Source organism: Zingiber officinale, chromosome 2B (assembly GCF_018446385.1).
Source record: "Zingiber officinale cultivar Zhangliang chromosome 2B, Zo_v1.1, whole genome shotgun sequence".
In the NCBI taxonomy this organism is placed as follows: Eukaryota; Viridiplantae; Streptophyta; class Magnoliopsida; order Zingiberales; family Zingiberaceae; genus Zingiber; species Zingiber officinale.
The window spans coordinates 77099733-77121167 of record NC_055989.1 but is presented as its reverse complement, the minus strand read 5'-3'; the positions used below and the strand labels follow the sequence as shown (position 1 = coordinate 77121167).

The following is a 21435-nucleotide window of genomic DNA, read 5'->3' as shown; positions in this document are numbered from 1 at the left end:
CTCTTATCAACGTTTGTCAACCTTGATTAATGTTGATCATAATTGATCAATATTGTGTTGTTCGATCTACGGTCCTATAGTAGCTGCTATTAACTGAACATTTATAATGATTATAAAATCATAATTACTATCATTTTAAGTAGTTATAGGATCTTAGCTACTATAATTGCATGTATATATCGTAGCTATAATCTACTGCTATCACAACATAAAAAAATAAAAATAGTTTTGGAAATAAAAATAGTAACACCGGATGGATCCTCTTTTCATAATAAACAAAAGAGTGGCGTTTTTTTTTACAAATTTAATCAAAAAAATGTTCTTTTACTTTTTCGAAAAAATAAAAAATAAAAATAAAAAAATGCTAAATTTAAGAATTTAAAGCGCATTTCATTGATAAAAAAAATGAATATTGATAGTGTTACAACAGTGGTGAATCAGAGCCGCCGCCAAATAGCCTGAATCTTTCCTTAAATCATACAGAATTTTCTCTAATTCTCACTCAAAATCTCCACTCAACTAAAAACGAATACAGTAAGATTACAAGGGTCCTAATTAATTCTTTGTTGCAACAACAGCAACAAGCTCTCTTATTGGCCTTTCAATTAAAGGATAAATTAAGATCGAACTTAATTTTCTCAAGAACAGCAGAAAAATCAGATTTCTGAAATATGATTTTCCGGCAATCATATCCATGATTCCAAGCCAGTGTTGTAACTGTACTTGAATGAATCCATTTGTGCAAGGATCCCTGAGGAGTCAAGAATGTCTTCTTCCTTGATCACCATCTGCAATGCAAAATTAATTATAGAATAAAAATTTGTATTGGTGCTAGCAATTTGAAGTAGCTATTTCATATGAGAATTATTACTTCATCTTCTTCCTCATCGAACTCATGGCTGCTGCTGGAGCTCAGCCTTGTGGTCACCTCCCCGGCTTCGTCGATGTTCTTGGCGAATCTTCCACGGACTCGAGGCCGGCTGTCAGCCAAGGTTTTCCGGCAAGCATACTGCAGTTGTCATCTTGAATCATTGTTTCTGATGAATAAAGTTGTGTTGGTGGTTTGTTTTTACCTTAATTTTCTTGGTGAAGTTTCTCTGGTTCCTCTTCTTCATGTACCTGTGGATCTTCTCCTTCCTCTCCTCCACTGAGAGCCTACCGACTTTGAAAGAGGAGGAGGAGTCTTCTAGCGGTGCCACGACGTCGGACGTCGAGGTCGCCGGCGGTGGACGGTTGCCCGCGCAACCCATCATTAGATGCTGAGTGCTGTTGCCGCCAAGGCCCTGTTTTGAATTCACAATTGAAAAGGAGTTAGTTTTGAAATTGAGTAATTTGAGGACCAATTAGGTATTAATTTTATGGGAAAAGTTGATAATTACGTCCATTTGAGCTTTCAAACAATTACATTTTACCTCCTGAACTTTAGAAATTTAGGTTGTGCTTTTATATTCAAAAGCCATTTTATTTTGTCTCATTTGTTTTTTATTATTATTGCATCAATTCATTATTAACAATTAATAATACTAGAAAACGCTACTAATTATTAATAATAATGTCTTAGGGCATATTATTTCATTATTTATAGTGAAATATCATTGTTTTTGATCATTTTGAAATTTCTAACTTGTAAGGATGGTGGTTGGATAAACTAAAAATTCTATAAAAACATAGGGCAAATTGGAATTATGTTTAGTTTTCTGGTACCTGGAAATCGTTGGAGTTGTAGACGCCGGGCATCATCGCGTCATGTCCGTACGATGGCAGGACGCCGCCCTCCGACACGTCACACGGAGCCAGCGTCCCGGCTTCGATGACAGACCTCCCTCCTCCGTAGAGCCCCTGCATTCCGTCGCAGAACAGAGCGCCCATGCCGGGACCGTCGAGGAACCCCCACGGCGGCATCGGAGGCGGCGCCACCATGCCCCCGGCGCAGTAGCTGTTGTCGGGGAAAGCATGCGCCGGGACCTGGAACGCCATAGCTGCGGCAGGGTCGAGCGAGTAGGCCCCGATGTGATCGAACGGGTCGCCGAGGTTGTAGGCCGGCGGCAGGGCGGAGAACATCACCCCCGGGGGCTGCAGCGGTGGCACGGAGGCGGAGTTGGAGGAGGAGGAGGAAGGGTATGGCGCAACGTCGGGCTCGATGTCTTGCGGCGGCGGAGGAGAGGCGTCGAGGAGGGCGTAGAAGGAGGGGATGGGGGAGAAACAGAGGGGCGGACTGCTGGGCGCGGCCGCGGTGGTGGCTGCGGTGGCCGCGGCGGCGGATGTGGAAGACGAGGACACGTCGATGTCTTCATACTGCAGCGGGAGGAGGAGTTGGTGATCTTCAGAAGCCGGGAACAGATCGTCGCCGCCGCCGTCGCCGTCGTCGTTGTCGCAGAAGTCGAAGAGTTGCGCGGCGATGGGACTGGAGATCCCCTCCTGCATTTTATTCAATAAAGGACTCAAAATTCAAATAAATATTATATTTTTTCCCCACAAAACACATCCAAATATAAAATTTGTAAAATAACAATTGATTCACTAGGACTTGAAGAATTTGGGATTCATTTAAACTGACAATGTTTTCTTCATTAGGAGGAGTTGATGAACCATGCCAAACTAAAAAAATACCTTTAATTTTTACTAGAATATATTTTATATAGTTCAAATGCATGCTACCAAATTGAGATATGAAAGGATTTGATCGAGAAGAACGGTTAATGAGATCAAACCATGAAGAGCTCCTCAGGACTTGGCTCCATTGTTTCTTGCAACATATCTGACTCTTTATGCACAAAATGGAGCAGCAGAGCAGAAGAAGTAGAAGCAAAATTATATAAATCTTTCTAATTGTTCAGTGGTATGATCATACAAACAATCATTTTTTCGTCGTCGTCGTCTTCTTCTTCTTCTTGTCGAAACCGAATCATATAACTGCATCACTGGAATGTATATATGTATATATAGATATAGTGATTAAGAGATGAGAAAAAGATGGGAGTTGTTGCCTTAATTTATATAATGACAGACTAAAAATGGCAATAGAAGAAAAGATCAACACAGACTAAGAGAGAAGCATCAAATATTAGGAAGGATTGCTCCAACAGTTTCTAAATATAACACTCATATTCCAAATAGAATAATAATTCTTAGCTATTAGTATTATTATTAATCACGAGTGGAATAAACTAATTAAGTAGAACTTGATGATGAATATTTAATTAGGTATGAATAAAATTTCAGTTAGACCAAAATGCCAGACCTTATCGAATTAATTCAAAATTTTGGTTTGATTTATTCAGAAATCTTCAATTTTAATAGTAAAAAACTATTTGTGGTCACTTGTAGATCCGAATGGAACTAATCCCTTATTAATCTTATACCCATGTATAAATCTTCAGTTTGATGTGTTTTATTTGAGATTACAAATTAAATAAGAAAATAAGTGTTATGAAAAACAGAGCAGTTATTTAAATCAGATTTTTTCATTTTCAGAAACGAAAGAAGTGGTAATAATTTATTTTTTTTGTTGTTGTTGATGAATTGTTTCCGAGTGTTTGCTAATGCATTCATGTCCAAGTAATCAAAATTCATGATAATATTGATAAGGATAAAAAAAACAGAAAATATTCATCTTCTCCTGATTCAAAACAATATAATTGAGAATTTTGTATTGAAAGAAAAACAAGAACTTGAGATAAAATCACCAAGAACGGTATACATTTGCCAATAGTGTGTATATATATTACAATGTGATCAAATTATCATAATACACAGGAAGCTGTAAATCTGGGCTGCTTGATCATCTACATGTATCTTACCCATTCAAAAACCTAAGTCAATGACTCGATCTGCTCAAGCCACCCTTGTGCTGATCATAAATCATATCGCCATCGCAATAATGCAATGCTTAATGGGCAATTAGGCAAATTACATCCAACTATGAACTTTGCAAGATGGACGCGCCACAACTCTCATTTGGTAAACTAATATAGTACTAAACCTAATTTCATACCCTAGAAATCTCTATAACGATATGCAAGCATATGCTGAATAAAACTTTCGAAGTCTGTGTATTCTTGAAGGAGTCTGGTTCACCATCTTTCATCACCTACCCAGTTGTTTTTTTCCTTCGGTCCTGTGGGTCCTTCCTCTCCATAGAGCTCCACTGGGAGACTGTTGAATATATTCTCCACTGTATTCCTAATATTGAAGGGTAGAAAATTGAGAATTCTGTCGATTTCAGACCTAGAATTATACTTTATAGTTGGCCCCCATTCTCGCATGTACCGCAACCAGAATGGTTCTTCCACAACATCTCCAAGATACTCTGCTGCAACAATCTCATACCTAGTGCTGGAGTCAACGAAAAACTTGCTCCGAGCAGCATCGTTTCGGACACCGATTCCCAGTTTTTCAGAACCCTGGAGATAGTTTCCCGGGTGAGGGAAGCTCGCATGGCCACTCTTTGAGGAGTAAACTATGGCCTTGTTGCCTCCGATGAACTCCAAGCCAGATGCATCAACCCATTCCCCTCCACTATGCTGGGAAAAATATATACTCCAAAGTTCACCATTGAAGTTGCTTATCCGGAGAGTGTAGTGCTCCCAATCGCCAATGTGCCGACCAACTTTGCTTAGAGGAAAGTTTGCCACTCCGACTTTGATTGTAGCAGGGCCATTGAATGGGCAGAATATCCACATTGCAATGTCAGTGAATGTTCCTCCTAGGGCTGGTTTCACATGAGTATAAAGTTTAGCAGTTTCTATGTTCCCTTTCTTAACAAAATTATCCCCATCGTCGGGAAGATCTATCCAGTATTCACCATCATTTTGGCCACCTACCGGAAGGTTTGAGCCTCTTGCATCTATGATCTCTCCTGCTTTAACATCCTTTTTATAGAGAGTAGCACCGTTCTTGAAAAACCATGAAACCGATGAAGGAAAATAATCTTCTTTTGGATGAAACATAAGAGTCGGGCCATAATGTTGAATGAGAGCATGAATCTGCTCTAAATTCGGCATCCCTCTTAGAGAAGAATCTAAGTTCTTCAAACAATGAGCACTCAATATGTCTAGAGAGCTCGAGTCGGTATTGCAACAGAATGTCCCTACAGGAATACCTGTTTCTGACATTCCACGAGAAGAAGGTCTTGTCTTCCAAACTTGGCAAGGGAGATGTGGGAAAATCACCTCCATATCAATCATCAATTCATGAGCTTCGCTCGAATCAGTAAGATCAACTCGAACACATCTAACTTCTTCAATGGATGGTTTGTTTCGTTTACTCGTAACCAACATGCCCAATTCCTGATACCCCTCAGGTGGCATTGGAAGCCAGAAGTAACCACAACCACAATCATAGTCCTCTTGCAAGTCATCTGAACTCCAGAGAAGTTCATAGTCAAGTGGTTTCGCAAGAGCTGGTAGGCCAGTTAACTGCTGAGATTGTGCATTTTCTCTCACAACAAGAAGAGAACCATGTAGAGGTTGGTCGCAACGCTGACAATAATGACCGAGGCTGAAAAATCCATCTGGTATCAATAAGGGTTTGTAGAATACAGCTCCTTTGCCCTTTTCTTTCGGGGAAAGACAATTCCAGATGCACTCAAACTTAGTAATTTGTAGCACTTCCAGTTCCCCAATGCATATTGTTCCTTTAGCAAATTCTCCACCTAAAAACTGAGGCAGCTTAGTGCACAAATCTAAGTAAAACAGCAAGAACTAGTATAACAAAATCCATGCATAATAAAAAAGATTCACTTCTGCATCTAGAGAAATTCATCATATGGAGGGCATATGCATTTAGGAAGGTTAGTTTCATAGTTACAAGAATACGACTTGATGATGATGATGATGATGATGTAATAGAACTATAGCTACCAATAAAAGCTGAGAGAAGTAAAGAAAAATAAGTCCAACCAAGCAAGGAAGTAAACATTGATGACAGCGAACGCATTCGAAGGCAAAAATTGGGAAAACATCAAAGAATAAACGAACTGGAGATGCAGCAAAGTGCAAGCAAATTTGACAAGAGGCGTTGTCGACCAAATTCAGGAACAACCTGAAACAAGAATGGATCTTTTTCTTGAAAAATTCCCAAAGGCAGAAACCAACGTCTCTCGATCACAAGATCAATCCCTAAAAGACAGCTTTTGTTTGGAATGTGTTAAAGGGCGCATCGAGTGTCTCACAAATAAAGAAAGAATCACAAAATAGCAAGAAAAAACATCGGAAATCCGTGAAATAGACTAAATCTCAGACATGATGGAAGAATAACAAGGGGGGAAAAAATCTCACCTTGAGGCCATTCAGGCATCGGGGAAGGGAGGAAGAAGGGGGGCTCCGGCTCGAAATTGTAGGCACAGGGGACGATTCCTTGGCTCCAGCAAAACCAATTCCACCTTTCCATCGCCGGCAATCACGGAACGCAATTCACCCCCTGCGCCACCAAACTGGTGGATCTCCGCCTCGTGTCAGCCTTCTCTCGATCAATTACCGGTTCATCCTTGCCGATCGAAGCGCCAAAGGCGACTCTTCCCTCGACGATTCCGAGTTCAGCTTAGGGTTGCAGCTCGACCACGGAACCGAGGCGTGGAAGCATCCGCTAGCTTTCCCTTTTCACGAAAGACTTCGCCGACGCCGTAATCGAGTGGGGATTCGAACAATTTCCCGGCGGATTATTGTAAATAAACGTGTTCCAAGCCGTCCTCTCTATTGCGGGGACGGACGTAGAGAAGAGAACAGTTTACCATATGCTGCTCCGCGGGACATCTCATTTGGAATTTCCATAGAAAAAGGAGAACAAGCTCTTTGATTGGATAATGAAGACAAGCTTTATTAAGTTTATTTTAATAACACTATTAATCATTTATATTACATAATTTTATTTTTTTTTTAAAAAGTTTAATTAATTTTAACCATGTAAGAAGCTCCGAACCTTAATTACTATTTTCCACCATAATGTTGTGGGTTCCTTTTTCTTAATTGTTGCCCATTTGGTGGCTTAACTAGTCATTAAGGTTTGTCTTGTTTCTAAACTTTAATTAATCAATAACCTTTTAAAGCACTAAATCAATGTTTTTCTCATTGATTTTGGATAAGCACATCAAATTAGATAAATATTTAAGAATAGAAAGTCAAAAACACTAGAGATAAAATCTAAGCGCAACATTCCATTTCATGGTTGAAGATCCTACTCATGGGTTGAAAACGAAATATTTAAAGGACCATGTCAAATAAACTCTTAGCTTAGATCAATAAATCAATTGTGCAATGTGCAAAAGGAAAAGTGTTCTTCTTATCCCTGAGGGCAAGCTTGAATCCTTCCAAGATAATCGCTTTAACTAACCCTAGTTGCCAATAACTTACTCTGAAAAATGAGGTGTAACCCTCGTGGCACTCCCTTTTTCCTCATCATTCTTTATTTTTCTTTCAATGAGAAGTGGAACCATGAATCATCACTTGCTAACTCTTAGTCTTTTGTATGTTTAATAATGTGCTTGGTGGAAGCTTGATCCTTGAAGACATTGGGTAATCACTCGGCCAAGCCCTCACACCCCGTAACGCTTCAAGATCGATGGAGAAGAAGCTCGGTGGAAACCTATTATGGAGGAGAGGAATTGGGAGGAAGAAGATGAAGAAAAAATGAAGTTTGAGCATGTAAGGCAAGTCTAATGCTTGGTTCTGGGGAGGGGATTTATGTCTCGAATTAAATCCCTTTTCCCTCCTTGTTTGGAATTATTTGTTCTTCGAGTTCGAGCTTGTGATTGAATTGTGATGTGTGCGCTTTTTTTAATGATTAAATGTGTGCAAGGGTTAATTAATGATTCAAAATGATGGATTGTGAAGTCATATTAATATGTTTTTTTATTTAAAATAAGATTAGCTGATCAGATTCGACCGGTAATATATTTTTTTAATTAGCAAATAGAATGTGTTGATCAATAATTGCTATTATTAATGTTAATCACATATGAAATAGATGAAAACTTGAGATTTGTGATAGATTATATTTAAAAAAAATACCTGTGAGGTTTAATTAAATGCTTTATAATTAAAAGGGATAAAATATATTATTTTAGAGATTCTAAGATTAAATTTTAAAGATTATAATGAAAACTCAAATTCGAGTATTATCTTAGAAAAGTTAGGTAAGACACAAGGTGAGCACAAAACAAAATATGGACAAGACACTAACAAAGATGGATATAAGATAGAATTGTTAACTAGTGCAACATCTAACTCTTATTCCACTAAATAGAGTTGACTATATAAATTTTTTTGTTGTGCTATTAAATTTTATTTCATATTATATCATCATTTATAGTTAAATAAATTTTATTTTATTTTATTATTATCGATCGATCCTTTTTGATCTTCCTCTCGTTTGATATATATTTATCATAATTTCACATTACCTGAAATATTTATTAATCGTCTAAATACATACTCATATTATCTTAAACATGTTTTTCAATATTTTTCCTCAATCAATATAACTATAACTTTTTTTGTTAATGTTCTCATTTTTTATTCTATCTATGTCCACACATTCATCTTAACATCCTCATTTCTACAATTCTCATCATTTACTTATATGCTTAAATCATAGTCTGACATTAAAATACCCAACATTCTCTTTCATTTCAAGTAACATAAATATTTTAATTAGTAAAATAAAAACTAACATAGATATTTTATATTCTTTCTTTTTTAATTTGTTCATTTTATTTTTTCCCTGTTACTCTTTACTTTACCCAAGTAAACAGTTTCAATGGACTACCCAGAGATAAAGATGACACAAATACAACCTTATACAAACAAAATTATATAAACCCACCACGATAATTTATACACAAACAAGGAGGGAAATAAGAAGATTCAGGAACAGCTAAAGCATCTAAGAAAGCCAAGCAAAAAGCCAATTATGCCAGATGGTTGCGCTGCAGCCTGAGTCGATTTCTTAATGGGAAGATGTTTCAAGAATGCCCTCACGGCTCCTGAAACACCGTCTTCAGTTTCCATCGCCTTGGCCAATTCCACAGCATTATCCTTCACCTGTAATATTTTTTAAGTAGATGCAAGCTTTTTAGTTTTAAGATCATAGGAGAAAAAACTAAGATTCCGGCATGAAGTTCACCGACAAAAATAAATTAAAAAGGTTAAAGATCAAGCTTACTAACCTTTGGGTCCATCATGAACTTGATAGAATCAACCAACTTTTGCAGTGAAAATTGATCGACGGGGATGGGTTGTGGCCCAAGTCCTCTAGCATGCACTCGATCACCCCAGAAAGGTTGATCACCAAAGAAAGGCACAATAGTAGTTGGGCACTACAAAACCAACGCTTTAATTTTAGACAAAATGCTTAAGCACTTTACCATTACACAAAAAAGAGAGATGTAGAGAGAGCAAGATAGGAAGTACAGCAGCCTTAAGCCCAGCCGCTGTTGTTCCAGCCCCACCATGATGTACCTGAACACAAAACACACGATGTACCTGAGAACACACACAAAAAAACACTACAAATTATTAATCTTAGTTACTAGGGAAATTTTCATTTCACCTAAGTTTTCCCTTTCCAACAATTCCCTTCGGAGTTTTAAAATCATCAAAATTAAATACCTCTAATATTTTCAGACTCGTCATATACCCCCAACTATTAACACCATTGCTCTACTTGATGGAAAAATACCATGGCACATAGGTGGCATGCCCCGTGTCATTATTCCGTTAAGTGAATTAACAGTGTTCACAATTAGGGTGAAATAATCAGAGGGCAAAATGAAAACTCGCTATTTACTATTATAGAAAAAAATAAGCTTAATCTTCTGTTCATCAAAAAAAGGTTGGCCTTAAATGATATCTTTACAATAGATCCGTATATTCATATGTAATTTTGTAACTTTTTGTTTGTAGGGATGATTAGTTGCATTAAGGCTAATTAAGCTCTCACCACAATATGGTCATGTAGCCAGACTACTAGCTAAGCTTGGTCAAGCTCTAGGGAGGGCTAATGCAGCTCATCCTACGTGACTATAGTTTGGTTGAGGTGCTTTGTAGGGCTTGTTGAGTTTGACTGAGGTAGGATGCACTTCAACTACACTGCATATGGCTTCTTGGAGATGAAGTTCAGTACTTTGTGTGAAGAAGCTTCCAAAAAGATTTATGTGGTGGGAGTTGTCCAATGCCCTTCTCTCAGCATCTAGTTGTGTGAGCTTTTATAGCCACCAGTGAGCTTTATCAATATCATCACTCTTAGCAATGAGTTGTGTGAGGCATGCTGTGTGAGAATAGCATCAAGGTTAAACAACCAACAATGGCACCATTGTAGAATGTATTACAATCGTGACATCCAGGGGTAGTGATTCAGAAACGTAAAACAGCAAAATGTAGCATCATTTTAAAATCTAGACCGATCCTGAGGTTTTGGTCATGGAACTATAAGGTTTTCGTACCATATCGTGATGTGCCAATATGGTTTTAATATTTTTTAAATATAAAATATATAAACTAAAAATAAAAAATTAATTTAAATATCAAAAATTTTATTAGAGTTTAATTAAGGCTATTTAAATTATCCCAACCAACTATAACTAGAAGTAGATTGAAATTATTAACTTAAGTTTTTAATTAAAAGATGATTGTTCCTCTTTTCTGTTGCTCCGCGCCATGCTCCACGCAGCCAACGAACGCGAGGCCGCAGGTGGCATATATGAGGCCCGCGTGAGCCCTCCACACATGGCCTCCGCGGCCGCTGCACTTGAGAGGCCTCCGCAACGGCCGCGAGGCCATCGCAAGGCCTTATGGCAACCGCGAGGCCAACGCATGGCCGCTCGCATGGCCTCTACGATGGCCGCGAGACCCACGTGTGGCTTCTACAGCGGCCACAAGGCCCACGCGTGGCGTGGCCTCCACGGCAGCCACGAGCCCTCTTCGGTAGCCGCGAGGCCATAGTGAGGCCTCCACGAGGCGCACGCTACACCTCCATGGCTACCACGGGCCTGCCTATGTCAATTTCGGTCAATGGATGAAACAAAATATTTCGTTCGTAACAGGCAACACGACATGATATTTTAAAATTTGACACCATTATTGAATGTAATTATGCAATCCTATTTTCACCACAATGGTCTAGTTGTGACACAATATTCTAACTATTGATGCAGCCAATCCCAAGAATGTGTAAAAATAGATGCTTGAATGTGTTTAAATAATGATTGTGGAATAAATTCAACAATTTGGCACGGCTGTATAGTTGTTTATCTTTCTTTTTTTTTTCAGTTCTTGGGGGCACATTCGTTGATCCAATCTGCAGCTAACAAAACCAACATAAGGAAATGCCAAATTGGAAGGCTTACCACTGCCTTGCACTGCAGGAACAACCAATCATGAGGAACATTATCCAGTAGATAAACGTAGTCCTTTGGTTCTGCCACTAAAAATAATATAAAAAAAAAACAATAACAAAGGAGCGGATTAAGCTTAAGGGAAAAACACCAAATAAATCAGTTATACAGAAAACAAACTTACAGTTCCCAAGTCCACCCCATCCCTTGTTAATGATGCCTCGTTGTCCAGTTATTCTCAACGCTTCCACAATTATCTCAGTCATTTTTTGAGGTTCTTGAACAGGCTATATACAGAAAACACTCAAATAAAAAAGAATCCATACTCGTAAAACTCCATATAAGACTTTAAACGAAGATAAACCTGAACTCCCATCGAGACTAACCATCATGAGGGTTAAACATGAACTTTTCATAATGGACGAAAGAAAATAGATATCTAAATTTAAAGTCCGTATAGGCACTAAAATGCTTTTTTTATTTTCTAAAGGTCTAAATTATCATTTTATTCTATTTTCTATAAATTTCAGTACGCCTATCATAATTTTTGTTGGTCTTTAATGAGAACAAATTCTTATAAAACCTATAAAAGAGGAATTTTGTGGCTGAGCACAGATGGGGAGTGTATGGTTCTGTGGCTGAAAGGTCCAGGGGTCGATCCCCGGTGTGTCACTGCCTGGGGTTAACGTCTCCGCCATGCACTTTCCACCTGTGTACCTGCATTTACCTCCCTCCATATCCATGGGACCGGCTCTAGAGGGGCCGTTGATGTGGCGGTTCCACATTTTTTTTTTTTTTATAAAAGAGGAATTTTAGAAATAATTAACAATATTTCCAATTGGTTAATTAGCGATATTGTTAAGAATAATAAGAATAACAGACTTTTGTAATTGTATTTTTTGAAAAAATAGTTAGTCCTAAAGGTTATATATACATGGGATTGAAAAACTTTTTATGGAAAAAAAATAATAATGTTTCCTCTCTCAGTTTAGCTAAAATACAAATAATCAACCTTTAGTTCTAGATTTTGACAACACGATGAAAGTTTGTGTCTCCAGAACTCGGGTGCTGTGTTAAATATGCAAGAGTTCGTGTTACAGAGTCCTGCTTTAACGTATTGGCAAGGATCGCTACATCTCTATGAAAACTTGGATGTAGTGTTAAGCAGGTAAGAGTTCTTACACCATATGTTAGATAAGATAAAATATGATAGAAAAACTAATAGTCTAAAATTTGGAACATAAGAACTCTCACTCGTAAATCAATGGAGGTAGTAGATACGATGATTAGGAGAAGAATTAGTATTTTATGTATACAAGAGATAAAATGGGTGAGAAGGCAAAGATGATAGAGAACTCAAATTTTAAGTGGTATACAGGAAAGAGTAAAATAAGAAATGGAGCGGGTATTGTTGTAGATAGTTCATTAAAGGATGAAGTTATGAAGTTGTAGAAGTAATTAGAAAAGGAGATAGAATTATAGCCTTTAAAATAATAGTGGCGAAAGAAACTATAAACATAATTAGTATATATGCACCACAAGTAGGATTTGATGAAACTGCCAAATCAAGATTTTGGGACGACTTAGATGAAGAATTACAAAACATTCTGTCAAATAAAATGATTTTAATAGGAGATGATCTAAATGGCATATCGGAGTGAAAAATAAGGAATATGAAAGTGTACATTGGGGTTATGGATTTGGAACGAGAAATAAAGAAAAGGAAACTATATTAGATTTTGCGATAGTATATGACCTTATATTAGCTAATACATTTTTTAATAAAAGAGAAGAGTACTTAGTTGTTCAAAAGTAAGAATAATAAATTGCAAATTAACTTTCTTATGGTTAGGAAAAATGATAAAAAGATTTGTAAAGATTACAAGGTCATCCCTATAGAAAGCTTAGCTACGCAACATACATTAGTAGCGTTGGATATACGCCTCAAGCACAATATTAATAGAAAGAAAATATATACGACTCCTAGAATTAAGTGGTGGAAGTTAAAAAATGGGAAGCAAAATATATTTAAAGAGAAGATACGAGTACAAGTATTAGGTGAGATAAGATTATATTAAAGTTGAAAATATTAGTTAAGAGTGTACTAGTCAAAGGGACATGCACCACTAAATAAGGAATTTTAGTAGTGGAATGAGAAAGTTCAAAAGAGAAGTAAAAGAAAAACGAACAACTTATAAGGAATTATATATTTGTAGGAACGATAAAAACTTAAAAAATATATACAACAGTAAAGAAAGAGGTTAAAAAAAGTAGTGAATGAAGCAAAAAATGAAATTTTTGAACGATTATATCACAAATTAGTTACAAAAGAAAGAAAAGAGACATTTATAAAATAGCTAAAGTAAGAGAAAGGAAGACAAGATATCTTATCTAAATAAAATGTATTAAAGATGAATGTAACAAGGTACTAGTAAACGATGGAGAAATAAAACAGCGATGGAAAATGTATTTTCATCAACTTTTTAATAAAGATTTTTATGACCAAGGTTCTAAAATTCGCTAGGCGCTAGTCGGGCGGCAGACCAGTGCCTAGCGCCTAGGCAGGGACTAGGCGCCGCTAGGCGGATTCCTCGGTATCCCTTGTTTCATGTGACTGTGGACAATGTCATATGCAAATCTAAATGTTGTCTTAAACAATTTCATAGCAATGAAGATCTAACTATGTATGCTGAAATAAATACATACTTTCCAATACCAAAAAATGAAAAACTATAAAAGAAAACTAATAGTTTTGTGCAAAGGAAATATACTAGGCTCAGTAAATATGAGTAAAAGAAACAGTTAAACAATAAAACATGCAGTAAGTTATCATAATCATATAGTAAACAGTAGAACATTGGAAAATAGTAGCAATAGTTCATTCAAGATTGCAATGCATTGTGAACTAGTAACCACTAAGCAAAATATAATTGTTAAATAACATAAATCATGTCTTAACAAAATAAGTTCAAAATTACACAACTAATAATATCTCATAGACTCATATTTATTCTGCTTCTTCTTCTCCATAATTTCAATAACTTGTTCTTCATCGGACACAAACTCAATATCATTATTGTGATCCTCGTCTTCTTCTTCGGATTCAAAATCATCTTCATGGAGTTCTCTCACTCTGGAGCTTCTTCGGGGTTGTAAATTTTCATCTGCTCCACTTGCTTCATCAACCATTTGCCAAGTGAGCCCGGAACCTAGTTCAACTTCATCATCTTCCCCACCATCCACAATCCAACCTTGTGCATTTGAAGCATCTTTTGCAAGGACATCAACATTTCTTTCTTTTTCTCTTTTTTGTTTATTCAACAATCTAGCATTAAATTGGACAAATACTAGATTGTCCAACCTATTTCTTTTCTTTGTGTGAATCTAAAAAACAGAGAAGTAAATTGGACAAATACTAGATTGTTCAACCTGTTGGCATCCAACCTATTTCTTTTTTTTGTGTGAATCTAAAAAAACAGAGAAAGTAAATACTATAGTTAGTACTTGAATATAGAGTATAGACGTTAAAAATTATAACTAATTTAATTAAAGAGTAGACTGAAAGTTTAAAACTTACTCCTTCAAATGTACTCCAATTTCTTTCACACTCAGATGAACTTGTAGTTAATGAAAGTATCCTCAATGCCACCCTTAGCAAGTTAGGTGTGTGAGCACCGTATGTACTCCACCATGCACATGGATCAAATGTATCATCATTTTTTTCACATGCTTTTGCTGCCAATGTTTTTCCAAATAACCCAGTCTTATTTCTATATTTTGGAAATTCCTTGTTAATAATTGTATCTTGTAAATCTAACTTATTGGCATGCAAAGTTTCCATGCATTCAAAAATCCCCATCGCGACCTCCTCATAAAGAGCAATCGAACTATCTTTGTAGTAAAAATAAGGATTCAACAAAAATGCAGTGGTATGCAATGATGTATCAAGTCTATCCTTCATTTTTGACTCAATAATGACTATGATAGGCTGATAATTTGATTCCACGTTATTCAGAGCCACCTTGATATCTTCTTTAGCTTGAAGAAGCTCCCCACATAGAAACCCCATCGATGGCTTTCCATCTCCATCTACCAATCGAAGAACTCTTACCAAAGGAACAAATATTTTCAAACAAAGTGTTACACCATTCCAAAAACTCATGCTCATCACTGTAGAGTAAGCCAATTTTCCTTTGTTTGTTTTTGACCATTTACATTTCTCCCACATATCACTTGTAAACATGGCCTTAAACTAGCTTTTTTTTCAATCAAACTTTGCAATGTGAGGAAATTTGATGCAAACCTGGTAACTCCTGGTCGGACTATGTCTCTCTTCTTCGTGAAACTTCTCATCAATGATAAAGTCTTATGGTGAGCATAGATGAAAATGGTAAAAGCCTTGGATTGCTCAATCACCTTTTTATATCGTGGAAGTTTGCCAATACTTTCAAGCATGAGATTAATAGTGTGAGTTGCACATGAACTCCAAAAGATCCCAGGTCGTTTTTCTCTCATCAATTTAATTGCAGCCGTATTGTTGGTGGCATTGTCTGTAACAATCAAACGATATTACGAGCTCCTACTTGTTCAATACACTTGTCAACATACTCGAAAATAAGTTCAGTTGTATGTGCCTCCTCTGAAGACTCCTTGGACTCTAAAAATGTAGTACCTCCCTTGCAATTAACACACAAATTTAAGATGCTTCTTCGTTTTCTATCACTCCATGCATACGTCATGATCGAGCATCCATTCTTCTTCATGTTTCTTCAGCAATTGATTTGTTCTTTCAACTTCGGCTTTCAATAGTGGCTCACTAAGTTGATATTGAGTTGGAGGCTTGAATCCTGGTCCAAATTGACCCACTGCCTCCATTAGTTGCTTGAAGCTATCATTATCAACAACATTGAATGAGATTCCATTTTCATAAACCCATCTCCCAACATATTGTTGAACTTGTTGAGTTCTCTCTTTGAAAAGAGCTTCATTTATATTTTTTTGCTGAAGTACTTTACTTCCACTAGAGCCTGCATTTTCTGGAGCAATTGCCGATGCATATCTATCCATGGGGCCAAGTGGAAGAGGTTTTTTAACTCCATCCATCCCTTCAATTTCAAGACCTTCTTCATCTACGGAAATAGCCACCTCTGCTCTACAACTTTGTTCTTCCATTATTTTGTTCTTCTTTCTGTTCCTCCCTTCTAAAATAGCCTGTTTGCATTTATTTTTGTCTTCTTGAGATGCTTTTAGACAACCAGATACATTTCCAGGTATATTTCCAATGTGCTCCTTTATCCTATACACTCCTCCTGACATTGCTTTTCCACATAACTTACATTTAATTTTGTCGAGGTTCTTAGGATCAATCAATATCCCAAACTCTCATCCGATGTCATTTGACTTTCTTCTAAGAATCCCGGATTCGGGTTGAGTGACAGATGCTGTCGAAGATGGATTGCTTGCCATTGATAACAGTCTAACAGATAATCTGAAAAAATTATATATAACAAGACATAATCACATAACATATTAACATGATAATAAAATTTAATTATACCATACAACATACAATACAAAATATTTCAATAACATTAAGTCATTAACAAGTCTGAGAATATTTTTTTATATATCTTAATCTAATTAATAAAATTTATTCGATATTTGTTTAAATAAATTAAATTTTAAATATAATTTTTATATTTTTAAATCTGTTTTATACTTTTATAAATTAATAATATTTATTGGAATCTTTTAAATTTTAATTTATTTTTCATATTTTTAAAACTGATTTATATAAATTAATAATATTTATTAGAATTTTTAAAATTTTAATGTATTTTTCATATTTTTAAATATAATTTTAATATTTATAAATCCGATTAATATAAATTAATAATATATAACATTTATAAATATGATTTATATAAAATATAAATTAATAATATGTATTATATTTTTTAAATTTAAAATATTTTTTATATATTTTTTTTAAATCTGATAAATGATAATATTTATTATAATTTTTAAATCTGTTAATATATAAATTAATATTTAATATTATTTATTTAAAAAAATTAAGTATATTATTTATATATTTAAATCTGATTATATAAGTTATAAAATTAATAATGGAAGCTTAATTTTATATATAATTTTATATATTCAAAATTCTTTTATAAAAATTAATACAATTTATTATAAAAAAAATATATTTAAAATATATTTAATTGGGATGATAATTTTATTAGGTTTTACGAACCAACCTATTATTGAATTTGAAATTATCCCCGTTAGGAATTATTTTAATTTAATAAATCTAAAAAAAAAGAATAACAAAAACAAAAAACGCCGTCCCCGTCTCGCGACTCGCACGACGGCGCGGACGCCACGGGCCGCCACCGGCGCCTCGCGGGAGACCTCCGACGCCGCCGGAAGCTCCGCCGGACGTGTCCGACGCGTCCGGCGAAGTCCGACGTTGCTTCCAGCGGCGCCGGAAGCGTCGCGGAAAGCTTCCAGTGCCGATGGAAGCTTCATGAGATGTTGTCGGACGCGTCCTACGACGCTTCCGGCGGCTACGGAGGCGTCCGGCGTCGCCGGAGACTGCGCGACGATGACTCAACAGTTAACAACTTAACGAAACAAGACGTAAAAACTTACCGGAGCCCGGAGCGACGAAGCCTTCGAAGCGGCGCACGGTGAAACAGCGACGATGACGACGCAGCGACGATGAGGACGAAACAACAAATTTGGAAGACGAAGCGGCACACGGCGAAGACGTAAACAGCAAATTTGGAACAAAATATTAAAAGTTTAAAACCTAAATAACTCGGTCGAGGCCCGCTGAGTTCCGCCGAGGGCCGCTGAGAGCCGCCTAGGGCACCCGCCTGGGAGGTTTCCGGCGCAGCTTGCTGCCACGCAGCGCCTAGGCGGCCGCCTAGCCCGAGTTTCGAACACTATTTATGACCAACTTAACTTAGGTAATTTAAGTAGATCAAATGAGATAGAAATTTAAATTTTTATCGTAGAATTCAAACAAGTAAAACAAGCTTAAAATGGAATGCAAAATGGAAAGTCGTTGGACTATATGATATTACGATATAAGTATGGAAGTGTTCAGGGAAACAAGGTATTAAATGACTTACAAAATTATCTAACATGACATTGAAAATGAAAAAAATGTCTGATCAATCGAAGATAAGTACTCTAATTCCCTTATATAAGAATAAGGGAGACGTACAAAATTGTACAAATTATAGGAGTATTAAACTAATAAGCCATACTATGAAACTTTGGGAAAAAATAATAGAAAAAAGATTAAGGAGACCACGGTGATTGAAAATCAATTTGGGTCCATGCTTGGAAGGTCGACAATAGAAGATATACTTTTTTTTATACATATAATTGAAAAATATTAGGAGCAAAAACATGATCTACATATAGTATTCATTGACTTAGAATAAGCTTTTGATAGAGTTCTAAAAGAAATTATATGAAAATTTCTAGAAAAGAGAAGTGTTAGCGTAACATATATTGAACTAATTAAGGATATGTACGAGCATGTTCAGGCGGAGTAACTGAAGCATTTCCAATAAAGAAAGGGTTACATCAAGGATCAGCTCTAAGTCGCTATCTTTTTACACTAATTATGAACTAACTCACTACACACATTCAAGACACAGTATCATGGTGCATGTTGTTTGCAGATGATATTATTTTGGTAAATGAAACACGTGGAGGAGTAAATGTTAAACCAGAATTTTGACAGGAAACACTAGAAGGGAAAGATTTTAGACTTAGTAAAATAAAGACAGAATATATAAAATTTAAGTTTAGCAATATTAGACGTAATGAGACAATTGTTAAGATAGGAGATGACAAGTTGCTCGAAACCGAGCTTTAAATATTTAGGGTCATTTTTACAAAACGATGGAGGAATTGAGAGAGATGTCTTACATATAATACAAGCAGAATGGTTAAAATAGAGGAGAGTGTCGGGTATTTTATGTGACCATAAAGTATCTCTAAAACTTAAAAGAAAGTTCTACAAGACCACAATTAAACATGCTATGTTATATAGAGATGAATGTTAAGCTATGACTCGAGCACATGAGCGGGAGATGAGAGTTACAGACATGAGGATGTTAAGGTGGATGTGTGAACATACGAGGATGGACAGAATAAGAAATAAGAGCATTAGAAAGAAAGTCAGAGTTGCATCTATTGAGGGAAAGCTCCAAGAGATACATCTTATACGAGCATGTACTTAAACACCAATAAATGTTTCAGTAAGACGATGTGAAACAAACACACATATTAAACGAGGAAGAGGAAGAACAAAAAAGACTTGGTTAGCAACAATAAAACAAGATAAAATTTATTTAAGTATAGATGATAATATAGGAGATAGAGCTAAATGGCATAAAATGATCCAGTCGACCCCACCTAGTGGGATAAGATTTGGTTGTTGTTGTTGTTGTTTTATATGAAACTAGCATATATCTATCATTCAAGCAAAACTAATTTATTCTGATACCTAGTGTAGATGGTAAAAGTAAAAACATAGGAAACACTACCACTAGAATAATAACTCATTGAGTAGAATCACAATTTGCAGAAGAAGAAACCAATGTGATTCAGAACCAAGATTTCAGATAACTTTAGGCATAAGTTATATATACACCACTCGACTTATCAGCATTACATGTACCTTCCATATTTTCTAAAATACCCATTTTAGTATAAATTACTAATTTAATCAAATTTAATATAAGTTAATATATAGGTTATATCTAAGTGTTTGTTTTTAAAAACCCTATGTTGTCAACAACCATATCTAGTAGAAAAAAGTTATTAGATATTATAATATGTTCATTAACTTATGTTAAATTTGATTAATAAGCCAAACTATTGGCCAAAGTGGATAATTTACTCTCATATAAAGTTTTCAACTAAATTTGACCAAATGTTATAACCACAAGAGCTTAAGATAATAGCTTGACCCTCATGGTTGAAAACAACTAAAGTTTGGACAATAAGCTAAGATGGTGGAATGGAATCAAGCAGAGAGCCAAAGCTGTACAATAATATCACTAGGGGAATAAGCATAATAATCAAGTACAGGTGAATAACCAAATAAATTGCTGGTGGAGGTTTTAGATGTGTAACATGTGCACTAATACCATGTAATAATTTGATTAACCGACTATAATCACTGCTTTAAAAGTTTAAGCAACTAGAAGCTAACTAATATCAAAAATTTTGCAGTGCAGGATGCTGATCTTACTGCCCCAAACAGGTGCCTGTCCAGTAGAAACTTACTTTATGATGAGATGAAATGCAAAATAAAATTGTCAATGTTAATAAAAGGCATGTAAAAAAGTTCGGAGAGCAAAGAATCATTTAAGAGAGGCTAAAGCATCTCAAAAGAACAAATTGACATACAAGGCTACCAAACCCAATGTAAATAGGTTTTTCACCCGCTTCAAGCCATTCCACGAGCTCTTTAGGGGGTTCATAATTGGATGCAAGGTCAAGGAAGCAAAATCCAACCACGTCAATTTTTGAGCCCCAATCTGAAAATGAGTAACCACAATCATGAATCATCACACTGAAGCTAACCCCATCAAAAGCATCGTTGATGATGAGTGGGGGTATTTCCTATAATATAAATTGTCATTTTGGCTTCTTTCACTGCACTGATCATTAAGATAAAAAAATTTATATCATCATTCAGCTGTTAGCTGAGAGCGAAAGAATATGAAAGGCATTAAGACACCAAACTCATGCAGAGCTATTAAACTTGGATAAGAGATTTTTGTCACTGTATGTGTTTGAGTAATTAAACCAAAAGATTGAACATGATGGTGAAAACAAAGAGACCTTTTGGTTTTGGAACAAGATGGGGGCTCCAGATATACCCATGAGGTATGTCAGAAGTAGAAGCTTGTGCACCACTTAAGTAAGTGACAGGTCGCAGTTTCAACTTTTTTTTCCTGAATTCATTTATCATATCCCGTATTCCAAGCCAAATCATAGAATCCACGATTTGATATGATAGCTGCAGAAACAAATGAAAAATAAGTAGAATTTTGTGACCAGGAAATCCA

At 36.0% G+C, this 21435-nt stretch overlaps 3 protein-coding genes across 3 annotated transcripts in view; all 3 read right to left on the bottom strand.

Moving 5' to 3' along the window:
• Positions 1 to 686: 686 nt before the first annotated feature.
• On the bottom strand, positions 687 to 2424 carry LOC122048364. Its single transcript, XM_042609937.1, has 4 exons — positions 1705 to 2424; positions 1074 to 1283; positions 872 to 1009; positions 687 to 788 (listed from the first exon to the last, which is right to left on the bottom strand). Exons 1-4 carry the CDS (start codon positions 2422 to 2424, stop codon positions 687 to 689), a joined length of 1170 nt encoding a protein of 389 aa, XP_042465871.1.
• Positions 2425 to 3652: 1228 nt separating this feature from the next.
• LOC122045951 lies at positions 3653 to 6619 on the bottom strand. The gene is made up of 2 exons (XM_042606399.1): positions 6279 to 6619; positions 3653 to 5653 (listed from the first exon to the last, which is right to left on the bottom strand). The coding sequence occupies exons 1-2, from the start codon at positions 6388 to 6390 to the stop codon at positions 4074 to 4076; spliced, it is 1692 nt and encodes a 563-aa protein (XP_042462333.1). The 5' UTR covers positions 6391 to 6619; the 3' UTR covers positions 3653 to 4073.
• Positions 6620 to 8792: 2173 nt separating this feature from the next.
• The window catches only part of LOC122045949 (sterol 3-beta-glucosyltransferase UGT80A2-like), a 28237-nt gene continuing 15594 nt past the window's right edge, over positions 8793 to 21435 (bottom strand). The window contains exons 8-14 of the mRNA XM_042606398.1: positions 21209 to 21386; positions 20771 to 20901; positions 11514 to 11616; positions 11342 to 11418; positions 9408 to 9455; positions 9164 to 9313; positions 8793 to 9038 (exon numbers count right to left, since the gene is read on the bottom strand). Of these exons, the coding sequence (XP_042462332.1) occupies positions 8862 to 9038; positions 9164 to 9313; positions 9408 to 9455; positions 11342 to 11418; positions 11514 to 11616; positions 20771 to 20901; positions 21209 to 21386 (864 nt within the window). The 3' untranslated portion in view covers positions 8793 to 8861. The remainder of the gene's footprint in view (positions 9039 to 9163; positions 9314 to 9407; positions 9456 to 11341; positions 11419 to 11513; positions 11617 to 20770; positions 20902 to 21208; positions 21387 to 21435) is intronic.

Excerpts from the sequence above, each read along its gene's own strand:
- LOC122045951 (XM_042606399.1), bottom strand. The coding sequence starts at position 6,390 with ATGGAAAGGTGGAATTGGTTTTGCTGGAGCCAAGGAATCGTCCCCTGT. Across the intron at positions 5,654-6,278 it reads GATGCCTGAATGGCCTCAAG|GTGGAGAATTTGCTAAAGGA; the intron begins GTGAGATTTTTT and ends CTCAGTTTTTAG.
- LOC122048364 (XM_042609937.1), bottom strand. The coding sequence starts at position 2,424 with ATGCAGGAGGGGATCTCCAGTCCCATCGCCGCGCAACTCTTCGACTTC. Across the intron at positions 1,284-1,704 it reads ACAACTCCAACGATTTCCAG|GGCCTTGGCGGCAACAGCAC; the intron begins GTACCAGAAAAC and ends AATTCAAAACAG. Across the intron at positions 789-871 it reads TCGATGAGGAAGAAGATGAA|ATGGTGATCAAGGAAGAAGA; the intron begins GTAATAATTCTC and ends TTTGCATTGCAG.